Raw genomic sequence first — 16,169 nt, 5'->3', positions numbered from 1 at the left:
CACAAGCATTGAACACTTAGGGCAGAATTCTGTCAGTGGCTCACCGTTCCTGATGGCTGAACTGGAAGTGTGCGCCACTTCTGCTCTCTTGCTTTCTCCTGTTTCCTTTGTGATTACAATTAAAATTTAAAGTGCCGGCGCCATACATGGGAGACACATGCGATTCCAGAGTTTTTCAGTGGTGCCGTCATCTGACAATGCTGCATCTATGAGCAAGCTATAAAAGAGCCTCCTGGCCAACAAGGCAGCTCTGCATCATAGCCACAATTTTCTGCCCAACTCTATACCATTAACATAACACTTATTGAGAGCACAAAGGTGTTTTTTTTTCCAAATTTAAATTTCATTTGTAAATGTTTCACATTACATTAGTTTCACTTTATTCATGTTTGCATCATCGTTATTTGTTGTGACCTGCTTAGTCAGAGAGCTGAATGCACTGGCATGCCTCATGGTTGTCACACACTGGTGGTTACAGGGGAATTAGGGAAATTTCTTTATTGTGGATGAAACAATGTGTTTTTTTTGTTCAGTCTCTATTGAATGTTCATGTTAGTGTCAAGTGCTGTACTCACTATTCTGTGGGAAATGACTGAACTTGCAGACTAAGCTGGCACTCCCTTCTATGCATTTCAATGGACATCGTTCAAGATTACTCTCAGCAGCACTAATTTAAATGTTGTAGGTGAAGAACTGTAAAGATCTGCCTGCCAACACCCTGCGATGGACCCTCATTTTCTTACCTTGACAGATTGCCCACCACACCCAAGATGCCAGGTCCTTCCTACTTCACTCCTCCATGCACCCAAGCTCACCCTCTCTCCTTCCTTGGATTCTTCTTCCACTCCACCTTGCACCTGAATCCCAACTTTCAAGCCCATCCCCCTCATCCCAACACACTTTTCAGTCCCAAGCCTCCATGCAAGCTGCTATTCTCCTGCTCCCCTTCCTTGCGAGTAAAACAAAAATCATCCTTGCAATATTAAATCATTGCAATAAGGTAAAAGTTCCACCCTGCAGTAAAAGTCCCTATGTTCACACATGATCCCTGAGTGAAGGAGTGTTCTGGAGTGCACCGACAGTGGCAGGAAAGAACTGAAAAGGTGGCTAGTTCTGGTATGTCTATGCAGTACAAAAGAGCCCAGAGACAAGGGTTTTGTAGATTTTATTAAGTGAATTTAACCTGGTCCCTATATATTCCCTTTCCATCAAAGGAAAGTGGCAACTGATGCTAGAAAATTGCTCCTGGTGATGCTGCTTGCAAACAGGCCAACCTGTGAAGCATAATTATATCTCCATATTCTGGTCCCTGAATCGATTAAGTCTGTTATGGGAGTTTATGGCAATAGGCAGCATTTGGTCTAAAAGGGGACTATATTCAATCTTATTGATAGTTTGTATTCCATTGCCACTGTCCAACAGACCAGGTAACAAGCCATATGAATCTGGTTACAGCTTGGGAGAACATATGCTGAGCAACACTGCTAAGACATTTATTTTATCATCCTAGGGACAGAGAGTTGGCATACTGAGAAGGTAGTTTCCCAACTGCAGCAACAAATTAGGGATTGCAGGGAAGGTAGCACAGTGGTAATGTTACTATACTAGAACCCATAGGCCTGGACTATTGCTCCAGGGATGCAAATCCAAACCCCATCATGTCAGCTGGGCAAATTTAAATTCAATTATTTAATAAATCTGGAACAAAAAGCTAGTCTCAGTAATGACGATTGTGAAACAAGCAGACGGTCATAAAAAACCCAACTGGTTTCCTAGTGTCCTTTATGGAAGGAAATCTGCCATTCTGACCTGGTCTAGGTTAAACAGCAGTGTGGCTCACTCTTAACTGCCTTTGAAATAGCCTAGCAAATCGCTTAATTGTAGCAAACCAAAACAGAAAGGTTGCTGTTCAAGGCAGCTCACCGTCATCTTCAAGAGCAATTAGGGTTAGCCAATAAATGCTGGCTTTGCCAGCCATGTTCACATCCCAACAGAGAATTAAAAAATTACTTTGAAATCTGTAATTGAATTAATTACAATAACACAGTAGTGACTTTTATACCTTACAATCCTTGATTACTTGGGAAGTAAAGACTAATCGCTTGTATATTTTCCAGAACTGTGGGTATGTTATACCAGAGGGAGATTTTTTTTAAATTCATTCATGGTATGCGAGCGTCACTGGCTAGGCCAACAGCAGGGAATTGAGAAGGAACTTCTGTACCTAGAGAGCAGTAAGAACGTGGAACAGGAGCGGTTGAAGCAAACAGTATAGATGTATCTGCATGGAAGCAAGAAAAGTATTTGAAAGGGAAGGGATTAGAGGGGTATATGCTGATAACAGTTAGTTAAGGAAAGATGAGAAGAAGCTCAAGTGGAGCCTAAACACCAGCATGTATTAGTTGGGCCATATAGCCTGATTCTTTGCTGTATATTCTAGTAAAAGAACCAATGGCAAGTGGTACAGTTACTGCTATCATATTCCACAACTTTTTAATATCCATCTATATTACTGAGAATGTTTTTGAGGCAGTTGAAATCCTTCCCAACCAGCAACGGATTTGAAATCGTGCTCATCTTTCTTAATTCTTATTTTTTATTTTATTTTATTGCGAAAAGAGCAAGCCAAGCTGTATTTTTTAATAAAGGAGAACATTTTCACAATTTCAAGGATTGGAGAATTTATTGATACTAATAGGTGCAAATTCAAACTAGAGATGAAAAGAACACAATTGCTGCATGATTTTTGTAAGGAGTAGACAAAAAGGTTACATGTTGACAACAGTACAGATGATATCATGATTGGTTTTTTTAAACAAGACCAGTATTTATTCCCCAGGAATCAATCAGATGGAGTTCAACCTCTTCGTGTGGAGTGAATGTGTAATGGAGAAGAATTTACACAAGTTAATAATTTAAAAATATTGGCTAAACCTCTTAGCATTTAAAATGCTATCTTAAAGCTTTCCCTTGATTAAAACCAGAGTGTTATTTGAAATGTCAAGTCATCCTTATTGCCAGACTCAGCAGGAGTAACCTTAGTTAAATAATATACCATTACTTTTTTTAATCTAAAAATTCCAGGACAGTAAACTGTCTCTTCTAACGATTATCTGTTTCATTCAATTCTTTAATGTTAAGTGGCTAATGTTCCAATTGTAACAACTTTGAGTTTTCAACTTGAAGCAAACAATTCAAATGTTCCACTTCGAAGCATTAGACTTTAATAAATGCAAAGCCAAGTATTCCAATCTAGAGAGGAAAAGAATTAATCTATCTTCCATTATTTGCGTCCACTAAAGGCTTTTAATTCAATTCTCACTTAACAATGGCTTAGTCAGCACATGAAATTCATTGGTATGTATGGGATATATAATAGAATATTGCTTACATACATGGCAATTTGTTATGTGCTCAATTATACTGATGGTCTGCCTTTCTGGAACTGCTCTTGACCATCCCAACCACCTTCACCACCATCACAGTCAATCTGCACTTTTAAGAACCCCTGAATTTGTCAGGTTTGAAGCAGTAAATTCTGAATTAACATGCGATAGCACTGAAACAAACCATCAATGGGTGAGGGGGAATAGCGTCGATTTGCACAATTATACAATCTGCACACAAGATAAGAACAGTGGAAGAGAGAGTTTACTTAATTGATAATAACATGTTTTTGTAACCAGAAAGAAATGTTTGTGATGTACATGTTTATTGCAGTATAAAGCTATTTATACAGCTGCTGTATCTCCCAAGATAACGGACAAATCACTGAAGGACTGACTGCTCCATCACAATCAAAGCTTGTACTTCTTTTAAGTATTAGACTTCTGCAATGGTAGCATTCATGATATTTGCAATCACACACAATGTATTGAATAAACCACTCATCATCCATAATATAGTCAAATATTCTACTAATACTAATAGGATCTTAATTTTAATACAAGCTTTACACGCACAGTACGGAAGATGAGATACTCTTATACCTAATTATAATTGCCTAACTTTATTCTGCTGGAGGCAAATAATAATTTTGGCATACAGGTATGTACATAAACAGAGCAGAAATACTTAGGATAGATAAGATGGACAGTGTGATTGATGCAGGAGGAGCCTGTTATTGAGACAATTGTGTCGAACATATTCAAAAGTTATATATCCCTCCAAAGTGCCACATGCACTATTAAAATGCATTATTAAATAATAATCTAATCAGATCAGTGTGGGAGGAGAGGAGGAGGTTACATAAATAGCTAAAGATTGCGAAACACAGGGAAAACTGGAGGAGGAGAAAGGCAAATATATCTAGAATTCTGTAACAACATTGAAGCCAATGATGGCTAAACCGAATAAACATTGAGCAAGCGGGCCAGAAGCAGGACACTCAAAGGAACTCATGAGGTTTAGAACCAATTAGAAATCGCTTTTTTGATATTAGTAAAATAACTGACAAATTCCAATGATTGGTAACCTGCTGGCATTGAACAAGAATACTGAATTACGAGAGGCTAAGCAAAGGGGAGCTAAAGCATGAAAGACAAAGAAGAATTAATCCAAATACACAAATTAACACAGGGCAGAACAGTTGACAACAGCTTGGTAATAGGTTAACAAGGCCTAAAGGGGCCAGAGGACACCAACCCAACTCCAGCATCCTCAGGCATCCTTTGATACTCTCCCTCACCCCTCCGCATTGGGTTTTCTTTGACCTCTAATTCTGCTCTATCTTCCCACCAACCTCTAACCCTGCTCTACCTCCCTGCTTCCTTCCCTTCCCAACATCTAATCTACTCTACTGCCTCCTCTGTCCTCTTACCCCTGACTTCTAACCTTAATCTTCTTTTGTGTCTCTAATCCAGCGGTGCCCATCCCACCCTATGATATCCTGTTCTGCCCTCTGGCATTGCAGTCACCCTTTGTACAATTACTTCCTGGGGTGGAATTGTGGTGGTAGAGAATACAATTTGGAAATAATCCAGGTACACAGGGTTTCAGCCTCACTTAAACTGCACATCAAACTGCATCTCCAGAATACAAACGTTTCTAACGTTTCACTGTGGCTATCCTGAGAATTCCAGCAAAAGTGCCCAATAGCCCCAATGGAATATACATCTGCTGAGAGCCAGAATAGGTCTTATTTCAGATATAGTGATGGCCATAATAGGGAACAATCCATTTGAAGTCCACATCCTGGCCTTTCTTTTCCACCAAGCCTCTAACCCCAGCTCATTATATTTTGATGACCTTTGATTCCCTTTATGGGAAACTGAGTGAAAAAATCATACCTCAGTCTTCAACCAATCCAGATCTGAGGCTCTCCTCCAAGTAGTGTGTTGCTCTATGTTTCTGATAATCTGCAGGGCAGCCACTGTGCCAATACAGAAATGGGTGCCTCTCCCCATTATTTAAACAACACTCTCCCTAGGCTGCTGGATAGGGTAATTAGCAGGTGAAAGCAACACGCAGAAGTTCCATTACCACACTTTCACTAGGGCAACAATGCTTGGGCATTTTTAGACTAAAACTATTTTTTTTTAAATCCCCTAAAATTTAGAGTTCTGAAGAGTTATGTTTGACTCAAAACATTATCTCTGTTTTTCTCTCCACAGGTGCTGCCAGGCTTGCTAAGTATTCCCAGCACTGTCTGTCTTTATTTCTGATGCCCAGCATCTGCGGTATTTTGCTTTTATACCCCTAAAATTTCTTTGGTACAGAGACTAACTCCTGCTGAGTACAATCTATATCAAGTGGCCATCTCTCATGTATGAGCTTTAAGAGGGAATAGCAGATTTTTGACAGAACGGGGGTCTTAAAGCCAAGCAGTAACCAGTCCTTAACCAGCATCCATATATGGTCTTTCGATAATAGGCAATTCAAGGGAGGCAGTTAAGAGATAGATGGGGAAAGCAAGCGGAGCAAGTGGGAAAGTACTAAAAAGAATATTCTACAAATATATCATTAGATAGGTTTTAAATGTGGGATTGGACATGAAAAACATTATACTACACAAAAGGCAAGTATCAGAATAGTTAGTTAAGCAACAAGAAGTAGGGCAAAAATATTGGGATCTGATAGAATAAATCAAGAATCCTAAGGAAAGAAACTGAAAAGATAAAGGAGGCCTTAGAAATGATAGCCTGTATTTCTGCTGAATCAGGCCGAGTCTGGAGGCCTTTAAAAACGGTGGGCAGGACAAGGTTCCAGATTCCCACTCCCTTTCCCATTTCTGGAAATTTTCACCAATACAGGATAACGGTGCAGGTAGTGAGCCAACATGTTGCACTCCCACCCTTGCTGGCTCCTTGCAAGGGTGGACATTTTAAACCATGCCCCACCCCCATCTACAACTTTAGTGAAGTCATTCTCGGGCCACTTTTGTAAGCAGACGTGGTCCATGGTCTCTCTGAGACGTTGTGAACCACAGGGAACCCCAGTCCTGAGTCTTCAACCCAAAAAAAAACAGGAATTCAACATACTTATTGAAATACACTGACAGATTTATGAGAAGGTAAGAGGGACAATCAATCACAGCCATTCATAGTTTCAATGTCAGAAGCTTTTATCCATTCCAAGGCTCTTAATAGTGTGTAAATAAACACATAAGCCACATCAAAGAAAAAAATAACTTATTAGACAGGTCAATTAAACAAAGTTCTCACTTCCTTGCAGGCTGTATAAATATTGCCTGTTGAACGAATTCCGTACTTCATTCTTGGAGGTCATTCAAAAATTCATAATGAAGTCATATAGCAAATGCATGGACAGGAGTAGACATTTGTTTTTCCAGATGGCCTAATTATGAATGCTCGACTGAGCTCCAAGAAAGACTAATGCACATAGGTCAGCAGGCAACGTTTATACAGCCTGCAAGAGAGTGAGAGCTTTGTTTGACAGCTGTAGTAGTTCAAGAAGGCAGCTCACCACCACCTTCTCAAGAGCAATTGAGGATGGGCAATAAATGCTGGCCTAGCCAGCAATGCCCACATCCCATGAATGAATAAAGAAAAAAAATCTAATACCTTCAAATAAGATTTCAGAAATGAATATCACACTTGAAAAAACCTGATATGATGCTTAGAGGAGATGAAAGATGTGGCAGATGGCTAAAATGCTATTGTTGCAGTGTTGGTGGAATGCAGGAGATGTGGGACACACAGACTAATAGAAAGCCTTTGACAAGACACAAAAGATTATTTTTTTAAAAGACTTGCATTTGCAGAGTGCCTTTCATGAACACTGGACATCCCAAAGTCTGCCAATGAAGTACTGTTGTAATGTAGGAAACAACTGGAGACAATTAAGGGTATGGAATTAGGAAAAGTGCAGAAAATTGGATTTAAAACTGGAGGAAACAGGGTTGGATTTAAGGGTAGTTTTTCAGAGCTGTTGCAAGTTGGGTAGTGAGACTGCATCTGTTCATTGTTTATACCAATGATTTGGATAAAAGTCTAGAGGGTGTCCAAAATTGAAAACATGTCAAAATAAGAGAAATAGTAATTAATCCTGAGCATCAAAAGAAACTACAAGGTGATATTGATAAGATGATGAAATAGGCAAAGAAGTGGCAGATGGAATTCAATGTCATTAAATGTGAGGTGTTATATTTTAGTTAAAATAATGAAATAATTGTACAATGAATGGGAGAAAGCTGGATAATGAAGAATAACAGGAATATTTTTAGGGAATCAAACATGCAAGACATTAAAAGCAGTGTTTCAAATGGATATGGCCATATAAAAGTTAATGGAATACTGGGTTTAATGGAATACTGGGTTAAATGGCAAGTGGAATAAAATATAAATGTTGAGATGTACTGGTGAATCGATATAAAACCTTAGTAATGCCACTGTTGGAAGTACTGCTTATAGCTCTGGGTTTCACACCAGGCGAAGGGTGTTGAGGCAATTGGGACAGAATACAGATTCACTAGGATAGATGTGTGTAAAATTATGCTGGGATGGGAGAAGTAAATAGAAAGAGGCTATTTCCAGTATTTGCAAATTCTAGTACAGGAGGACATAAATAGATGATTAAATATATGAGATTTCAGGCAGAAAAGGATAATTTTTTTGCACAAGTGAGCATGAGGCTGTGAAATGCACTGCTGGAATTTGTGACTAAATGAGAGAGCATGCAATACTGAACAGGTTAGCTAAGTTGTTGAAGAAAGGGAGAAGAATGGGATATGGGAACAGAGTGGCACATGAGGATAAACACCACAGACTGGTTAGACCAAATGTTCTGCCACCATGTAGTAATTTCTGCAGAATTTTAGGATGAGGCAAACTTTTCAACAACAAAATCATAAACTCTTGTGAGCACCTAACAAAAAATTCACAGCTGCAATGGAGATGATTCATAACTGTTGTAAAGATGAAATGGTGAAGAGAAAATTAGTAACTTCAAAAGATTGACACACTGTCAACTGACATGTTGAAGAGCGAAGGGACTCTGGTTGGGAAGCAGGGAACAATGTTAATTTAGTTTACACCAATAAATACCTTCTAGGATAGAATTTATTTAACATGTTTCATTATGGTCTTTGTTTTCGAAATGAGTGAGAAAATGAATGAAGGCAGAATGATTTATTTAGTAATTTGTTTTTGTTGTTATCCATGTGTAAAATTACAGAATGCATGTAGTTTATAACTTTAAAATCAGTGGTTCTTAAACACATGCGCTGATCTATAACATGCCTTTGTCTTACCTTCACATTTTTGAGTTACTTCACTAAACCTGTGTCCAGCTGGGCATTTGCATTCAAAGGAGCCTACAGTGTTTATGCAATTTCCCCCATTACAGCTTCCTGGAATAGCTTGGCATTCATCCACATCTGTCAAAGGAAGTGAAAATATTTCATTAGATTATCTTTTTATTTTCAACAATTGCACCATCTTAGTGTTACTCAGCAACAATTCATCCATAATTATCATCTGTCTATTCACTATCCTCATTGATATTGGAAATTTTATTAGCAAATTTAAAGGGGTCCAATTTTCAAAGCTCCTCTAGCAGATATGTGTCAACCTAAGAAATCATTATTCACATCCCTCCCCCCACTCCATCAACTCCAGCCCATTTCCTGGAATCAGGGGCAATTAGGTTTCTCCGATTACTGCTGGCACCTTTTACCAAGCTGCTTCGTAAACTGAAGAGATTAGGACACCAGTTCCTTCTCTGATCTGATGCTGAAGTGCAAAGGATGATTTTTTAAAATCCTTTCTTAATTAGTAAAGCTGTCCCACATCCAAATACTTTCTTCAGTGGTAGACGAGAGGCAAATGGAATCCATAAATGTAAACAACTGCTAGCAACACTGAATCTCACCAAACAAGATTTGACTGACTTAAATTCAGACTCAGGCACTATTTTTGTAGACTTTCCACTTAAACTCAACCCAGTCAATCTTTAACAATTCAGCTAATGAAGCCAGTTTGAACTCATCATTTACATAGAATATTTTCAGAGTCAAACGTTTTACTTTATTTGCTACCTCTCAAACTGAGAAAAAGGAACACAGTTTCTAAAGTCACAGCCTACGCTTACATGTTTCGGTGTCCAAGGCAAGCTATAAGTTCATTCAGAAAACGTAGAAGATAGAATTAAGCTACAAATTGAAATTGGACATCTCTTAGGATCCAAGAGGCTTAGCACCTTTGATAAACTCGAGTCACCCCATTTTCATCATGCCTCCGTACTTTTGATGTACTGGCCATAATGATCTTATCCATTTAAAAAGCTAATATGGAATGCAATTTAAGCCTGAAGAACCAGTCAGGCTGTTTTTATTGCAAGCAGCTTGATTGGCAATTAGAAGCTGGGATTCATTTGTGAGACCCAATCTAAAAGGGATACATCATACATAATACTCAAAGAGGATTGAAGTGTGAAAACAGACCCAAAAGGATTTTCTTATTGTTGCTCCACCACTAAAGAGTCAGAACTATAAACCTCAGTCAATAAATTTTAAATGTATAGGATGGTGCTGAAACAAATTCAGCTGAAAGGGTTATATGAAGTCTCTGACCCTTACTGCTCCATCAGTTCCAGGGCTCTAAGGGTAAGTTCTAACTAAGATTCTACTGCTCATTCTTAGAACTATTAGGTGATTTATTTTTAATTTTGGGATTGATTGCATGACAAGATGGTTATATCTGTTCCAATTTAGAACCTAGCATTGATGAAAATAATATTATGCTCAATATCAATTCTTCAGGCACATCTTCCAATAAATCTTTGGTAGAAACCTAAGCCATGACTTTTGCTTTCCCTTCACAATACCTGGGTACGAGTCAGAAAAAGTGCACTGCCCAATCTGATCTCAATCAAATTCATTTGCAGATTTAGGCCACATAAATTGTCCTGACATAACCTAGGCGCATACTGTTTGAGAAGACCAGGTTTCTGTATGGAGGGTCGAAAGTTAAGATTGCACTCCCTAGGTCAAGATAAATAAGGTGTTATGTCAATAAGACATGAAAAGAAATCAAAACTGTGTGTATCAAAACTATCCTTAAAATGGACTTCTGCTGAACCACAAGGTGGCTGCTACAAGTCACATGACTCAAGACTGGCCATCTGTCTGGAAGCTTCTAAAAGAGATTACAAAAACAAGAGTTCCACTCTCATCCTTGTGGAATCTCACACTGCATTGTGAGGCTACAGTGTAATCACAAAACTAGACATCTAACAGACTAACTGACTTCCCCCCAGTTGGGGCGATAACAAAGAGAGAGACATTGAAACTCATTATACCTGAAGAAGTATGAACAGACGCCATTTGGCTCCCAAGGGAAACAATGAATTTTGGCCAGAAGCACAGGGACTGCTTTTGAGGCTGCAATTAACTCATTAATGGGCCACATCACATGCCCCATGCTTCTAATCTTTTGGATCATTTTACATACGAACACATGAATTAGGAGCAGGAGTAGGCCACTCGGCACCTCGAGCCTGCTCCGCCATTCAATAAGATCATGGCTGATCTGAATGTAACTTCAACCCCACATTCCTGCCTATCCCCGATAATCTTTCACCCCCTTGTTAATCAAGAATCTATCTAGCTCTGCCTTAAAAATATTCAAATAATCTGCTTCCACCACCTTTTCAGGAAGAGAGTTCCAAAGACTCTCAACCCTCAGAGAAAACATTCTCATCTCTGTTTTAAATGAGCGACCCCTTATTTTTAAGCATTGACCCAAAGTTCTAGATTCTCCCATAAGAGGAAACATCCTCTCCACATCCATCCTGTCAAGACCCCTCAGGATCTTAAAGGTTTCAATTCAGTCGCCTCTTACTCTTCTAAATTCCAGTGGACGCAAGCCTAAACTGTCCAGCCTTTCCTCATAAAATAACCCGCCCATTCCGAGTATTAGTTTAGTAAACCTTCCCTGAACTGTCTAGTTAGGCGTCTCGCGAGGACACCAGCCCCAGCATGGTTCAGGTGTAGACCATCCCAAAGATACATATCCCACTTTCACCAATACTGATGCCAGTGCCCCACAAATCGGAACCCATTCCTCCAACACCAGTCTTTAAGCCACGCATTAATTTCTCGAATCTTATTTGTCCATTGCCAATTTGCATGTGGCTCAGGTAATAATCTAGTAATTATTAGCTTTGAGGTTCTGCTTCTTAATTTGGTGCCTAGCGCATCATACTGACTATGCAGAGCCTCCTTCCTCATCCTGCCTAAGTCGTTGGTACATACATGGACCACGACCACTGGATTCTCCTCCTGCCACTGCAAGTTCCTCTCCAGCCCTGAGCAGATGTCCCGAACCCTGGCACCAGGCAGGCAACAAAGCTGTCTGAACTCTCGCTCTTTGCTACAGAGAACAGTTGTCAATCCCCATTACTATGCTGTCCTCTAATACCATTACATTCCTTTTTGCTCCCCCCACTTGGATGGCTTCCTGTACCACGGTGCCATGATCAGTTTGCTCATCCATCCTGCAACCTCCACGCTCATCCAAACAAGCTGAGAGAACCTCAAACCTGTTGGACAATTGCAGAGGCTCACACTCCTGCCCTCTGGGTCCCCTTACCTGCCTCACTCACACCCTCCTGTCCCTGGCCACTGACCAAATCAGATGACCCTGTCCTAAGTGGTGCGACTGCCTCCTGGAACAAAGCATCCAGGTAACTTTACCCCTCCCTGATGCGTCTGAAGCTCAGCCTCCAGCTCAATGACTCTGATCCGAAGTTCCTCAAGCCGCAAACACTTACTGCAGACGTGTTTGCCCTGGATCACGTTATCCCGGAGTTCCCACATGCTGCAGCCTTGACACATCACCTGTGCTGCCATTTTTAATGTGTTTTAGATAATTACTTAATTATATTAATCACTTATTCATGTTGCTTTCTTATATATTTAATTAACTTTACCACCAAATTGTGTGCTATTTTAAACTATTTCAGGGATAGAATAGAACTTACCCACTTACCGGATACTCACCAAACAGCCAGCTCCTTTCCCTGTAGTAGAGCAAGAACCAATTTCTATGAGGTGAGAAAGATAAAAAGAGGAAACGGAAAACTCCTTCTCCCCCTTCACTGAACTCTCCTCTCACCAAAGTTCAAGTCTTCACTCAGTTAGTCAGCTGCACTCCATTTGTCAAGGCTACACTAAAGAACCCTGAATTTATAGTAAAATGAGCTGGGGCTACAGTAACCAGATTCAACCAGTTAGCTAATTGACTACTCAGCTACTACAGCTAACAGTGAGTTTACCCTGTCTAAACTGAGAGAAAAAACTTAGGCTGCTTACACAGTACTTCCCAGTTACTGCTAATTACAGGCTAGATTAGATTATAAGAGCAAAATTTAAGAACAAAATTAACAATTAGAAGTACCCTCTCAAACTCCCACTCAGTCAACTACACTGTGTTTTAATATTAATTTCTAGCCTCACAGCTCAGTCCGCTGATTTAACATCAACTAAAAAGAACTCCAGCAGATCTCCTGGCGGACCAACAGCCGGCCAGCATCTCTCAAAGCCTCAAAGCTGGTTTGATTTTAGAAGCCTTATCACTCATTTCAAGGATTTTTGTGCTGCTGTCTCCAAATCTGCCACACACTCTGGATTTTGACTTCTCGGACTCTGAAAATTGCTTGCCCTAATTTACATTTCCTTGGTTCTTTTACTGTTGTTGTCCATAGTTATAAGTGTGCGAGTGAGTGTGTGAGTGAGTGTGAGAATGTTCTCTCATGTGTGCATGCATGTGTATGTGAGAGAGAAAGAGAAAAAGAGGTTATGAACACTCTCTCCCCACCCCGGGTTTGAATGTGAACAAATTAATCTGAGTTCATCATAATGCAAGTTTGCTGTGAATTATTTTTGAATTGGATCAAATCAGCAGAGGGTCTGGGGAAACACGCTGCAGCCTACCTTAAAAATAATTCAAATACAGCTCTGTTTACGGGCAGACGGGGAGAGGATAAAGAAGTTTGGTTTCTCTCTCCTAATCTGTAACAAAGGTCTCATTTGGAATGCAGGTATGCAGCTACAGAAACAGCCAAAGCACAGTTCAGTGAGATGGCTCTGACAGTAGGTGCCGCCTCACAAAGCAACTCAATGATAGAAGGTTAATGATCAGATCTAAGTCAGACCTGGAAATAAGAATACACCTTCCAAGAACTCACTACGCTTGACACTAACAACTTATTTACCCTTATTATGTTGAAGATTTTTCAAGAGCTTAAACATTAGTATCCAGGGGATTTTACACGGTATTTTATACTCCTAACCTGTCTGCAAGTGTACTTCCACTCACAGCTTGACATAAAACACCAAAGAAAGTGTTTTTAAATTTATTCATGGGATGCGGATGCCAATGAGTAGACCAGCATTTATTGCCCATCTCTAATTGTCCTTAAGGTGGTGGTGGTCTGCTTTCTTGAACCGCTGCAGTCCATATGATGTAGGTACACCCACAGTGCTGTTAGAGAGGCAGTTCCAGGATTTTGACAGTGACACTAAAGTAACGGCGATATACTTCCAACTCAGGATGGTGATTGGCTTGGACGGGAACTTCCAGCTGGTGGAGGTCCCAACCTCTGCTGCCTTTGTTGTCCTTCTAGATGGTAGAGGTCATGGGTTTGGAAGATGCTGCCTAAGAAGCCTTGGTGACTTCCTGCAGTGCATCTTGAAGATTGTATACACTGCTGCCACTGTGCATCGGTGGTGGAGGGAGTGAATGTTTGTGGATGGGGTGCCAATCAAGAGGGCTGCTCTGTCCTGGATGATGTCAAGCTTCGGAGCTGCACTCATCAAGTGGAGAGAATTCTATCACACTCTTGGCTTGTGCCTTGAAGATTGTGGAAAGGCTTCGAGGAGTCAGGAGGTGAATTACTCACCACAGGACTCCTAGCCTCCAACCTGCTCTTATCACCACAGTATTTTTATGGCTAGTCCAGTTCAGTTTCTGGTCAATGGTAACTCTCAGGGTGTTGATAATGGGGGATTCAGCGATGGTAATGGTTAGATTCTCTCTTGTTGGAGATGGTCATTGTCTGGCACTTGTGCAGCGCGAATGTTACTTGCCACTTGTTAGCCCAAGCCTGGATATTGTCCAGGTCTTGCTGCATTTGGACATGAACTGCTTCATCATCTGAGGAGACGTGAATGGTGCTGAACATTGTGCAATCATCAGCAAACATCCCCATTTCTGATCTTATGATGGAAGGAAAGTCGTTGATGAAGCAGCTGAAGGTGGTCAGGCCTTGAACACTACCCTGAGGAACTCCTGCAGTGATGTCCTGGAACTAGGATGATTGACCTCCAATAGTGGTATTGTCACTGGACTCGTATTCCAGAGACCCAGGGTAATGCTCTGGGGACCTGGTTTCGAATCCCACCATGGCAGATGGTGAAATTTGAATTCAATAAAAATCTAGAAATAAAAGTCTGATGATGGCCATGAAACCATTGCACTAAGATAAAAGCAAAATACTGTGGATGAAGAGGAGTCATACTTAGCTGTTTTGCTCTCCACAGATGCTGTCAGACCTGCTGAGTTTTTCTAGCACTTTCTGTTTTAGTTTCATGAAACATTGCAGATTGCCTTAAAAACCCATCTGGTTCAGTAATGTCCTTTAGGGAAGGAAATCTGCTGTCCTCACCAGGTCTGCCCTACTTCAGACCCATCAGCAATGTGTTTGACTCTTAAATGCTTTCTGAACAAGGGAAATTAGGGATGGGCAATAAATGCTAGCCTAGCCAGCGACACACACATCCCATGAACAATTTTTAAAAAGTGCCGCTTGATAGCACTGTTCCATCACTTTGCTAATGATCAAGAGTAGACTGAGGGGACAGTAATTGGATGGGTTGGATTTGTCCTGCTTTTTGTGTACAGGACATACCTGGGCAATTTTCCACATTGCTGAGTAGATGCCAGTGTGTAGCTATACTGGAACAACTTGGCTAGGGTGCGTCATATTCTGGAGCACATCTTCAGTACTATTGTCAGAATACTGTCAGGGCCCATAGTCTTTGCAGTATCTAGTGATATCACGTGGAGTGAATCGAATTGGCTGAAGTCTGGCATCTGTGATGCTGAGGATCTCCGAAGGGGGCCGAGATGGATCATCCATTTGGCACTCCTGGCAGAAGATTTTGCAAACGCTTTAGCCTTATCTTTTGTACTGATGTGCTGGACTCCCCCATCATTGAGGACGGGGATGTTTGTGGTGCCTCCTCCTCCAGACTGGGTATAGCAGGACTGCAGAGCTTGATCCGTTGTGTGTGGAATCACTTAGCTCTGTCTATCACTTGCTGATTATGCTGCTAGGCACACAAGTAGTCCTGTGTTGTAGCTTCACCAGGCTGATACCTCAATTTTTTTTGAGGTATGCCTGGTGCTGCTCCTGACATGCCCCTCTGCACTTTTCTTTGAACCAGGGTTGATCCCCTGGCTTGGTGGTAATGGTAGAGTGGGGCATATGCTGGACCATGAGGTTACAGATTGTGGTTGAGTACAATTCTGCTGCTGATGGCCCACAGTGCCTCATGGTTGCCCAGTCTTGAATTGCTAGATCCCATTTAGCATGATGGTGGCATCACACAATACGATGGAGAGTATCCTCAATGTGAAGACAGGACTTTGTCTCCACAAGGACTGTGCGGTGGTCACTCCGACCGATATTGTCATGGACAAATGCAT

The 16,169-nt window shown here is 40.8% G+C and overlaps 1 protein-coding gene across 2 annotated transcripts in view; it reads right to left on the bottom strand.

Moving 5' to 3' along the window:
* Nucleotides 1-16,169, bottom strand: part of LOC144670111 (fibrillin-1-like) — a 580,847-nt gene that overhangs the window by 417,516 nt on the left and 147,162 nt on the right. For both annotated transcript variants that reach the window (XM_078532542.1, XM_078532544.1), the window contains exon 7: nt 8,711-8,836. In XM_078532542.1, coding sequence (XP_078388668.1) covers nt 8,711-8,836 — 126 coding nt within the window. The remainder of the gene's footprint in view (nt 1-8,710; nt 8,837-16,169) is intronic.

This window comes from Cetorhinus maximus, chromosome 30 (assembly GCF_964194155.1).
Source record: "Cetorhinus maximus chromosome 30, sCetMax3.hap1.1, whole genome shotgun sequence".
NCBI lineage: Eukaryota > Metazoa > Chordata > Chondrichthyes > Lamniformes > Cetorhinidae > Cetorhinus > Cetorhinus maximus.
The sequence above is the reverse complement of the archived record's forward strand: the minus strand, read 5'-3'. Positions and strand labels throughout refer to the sequence as shown.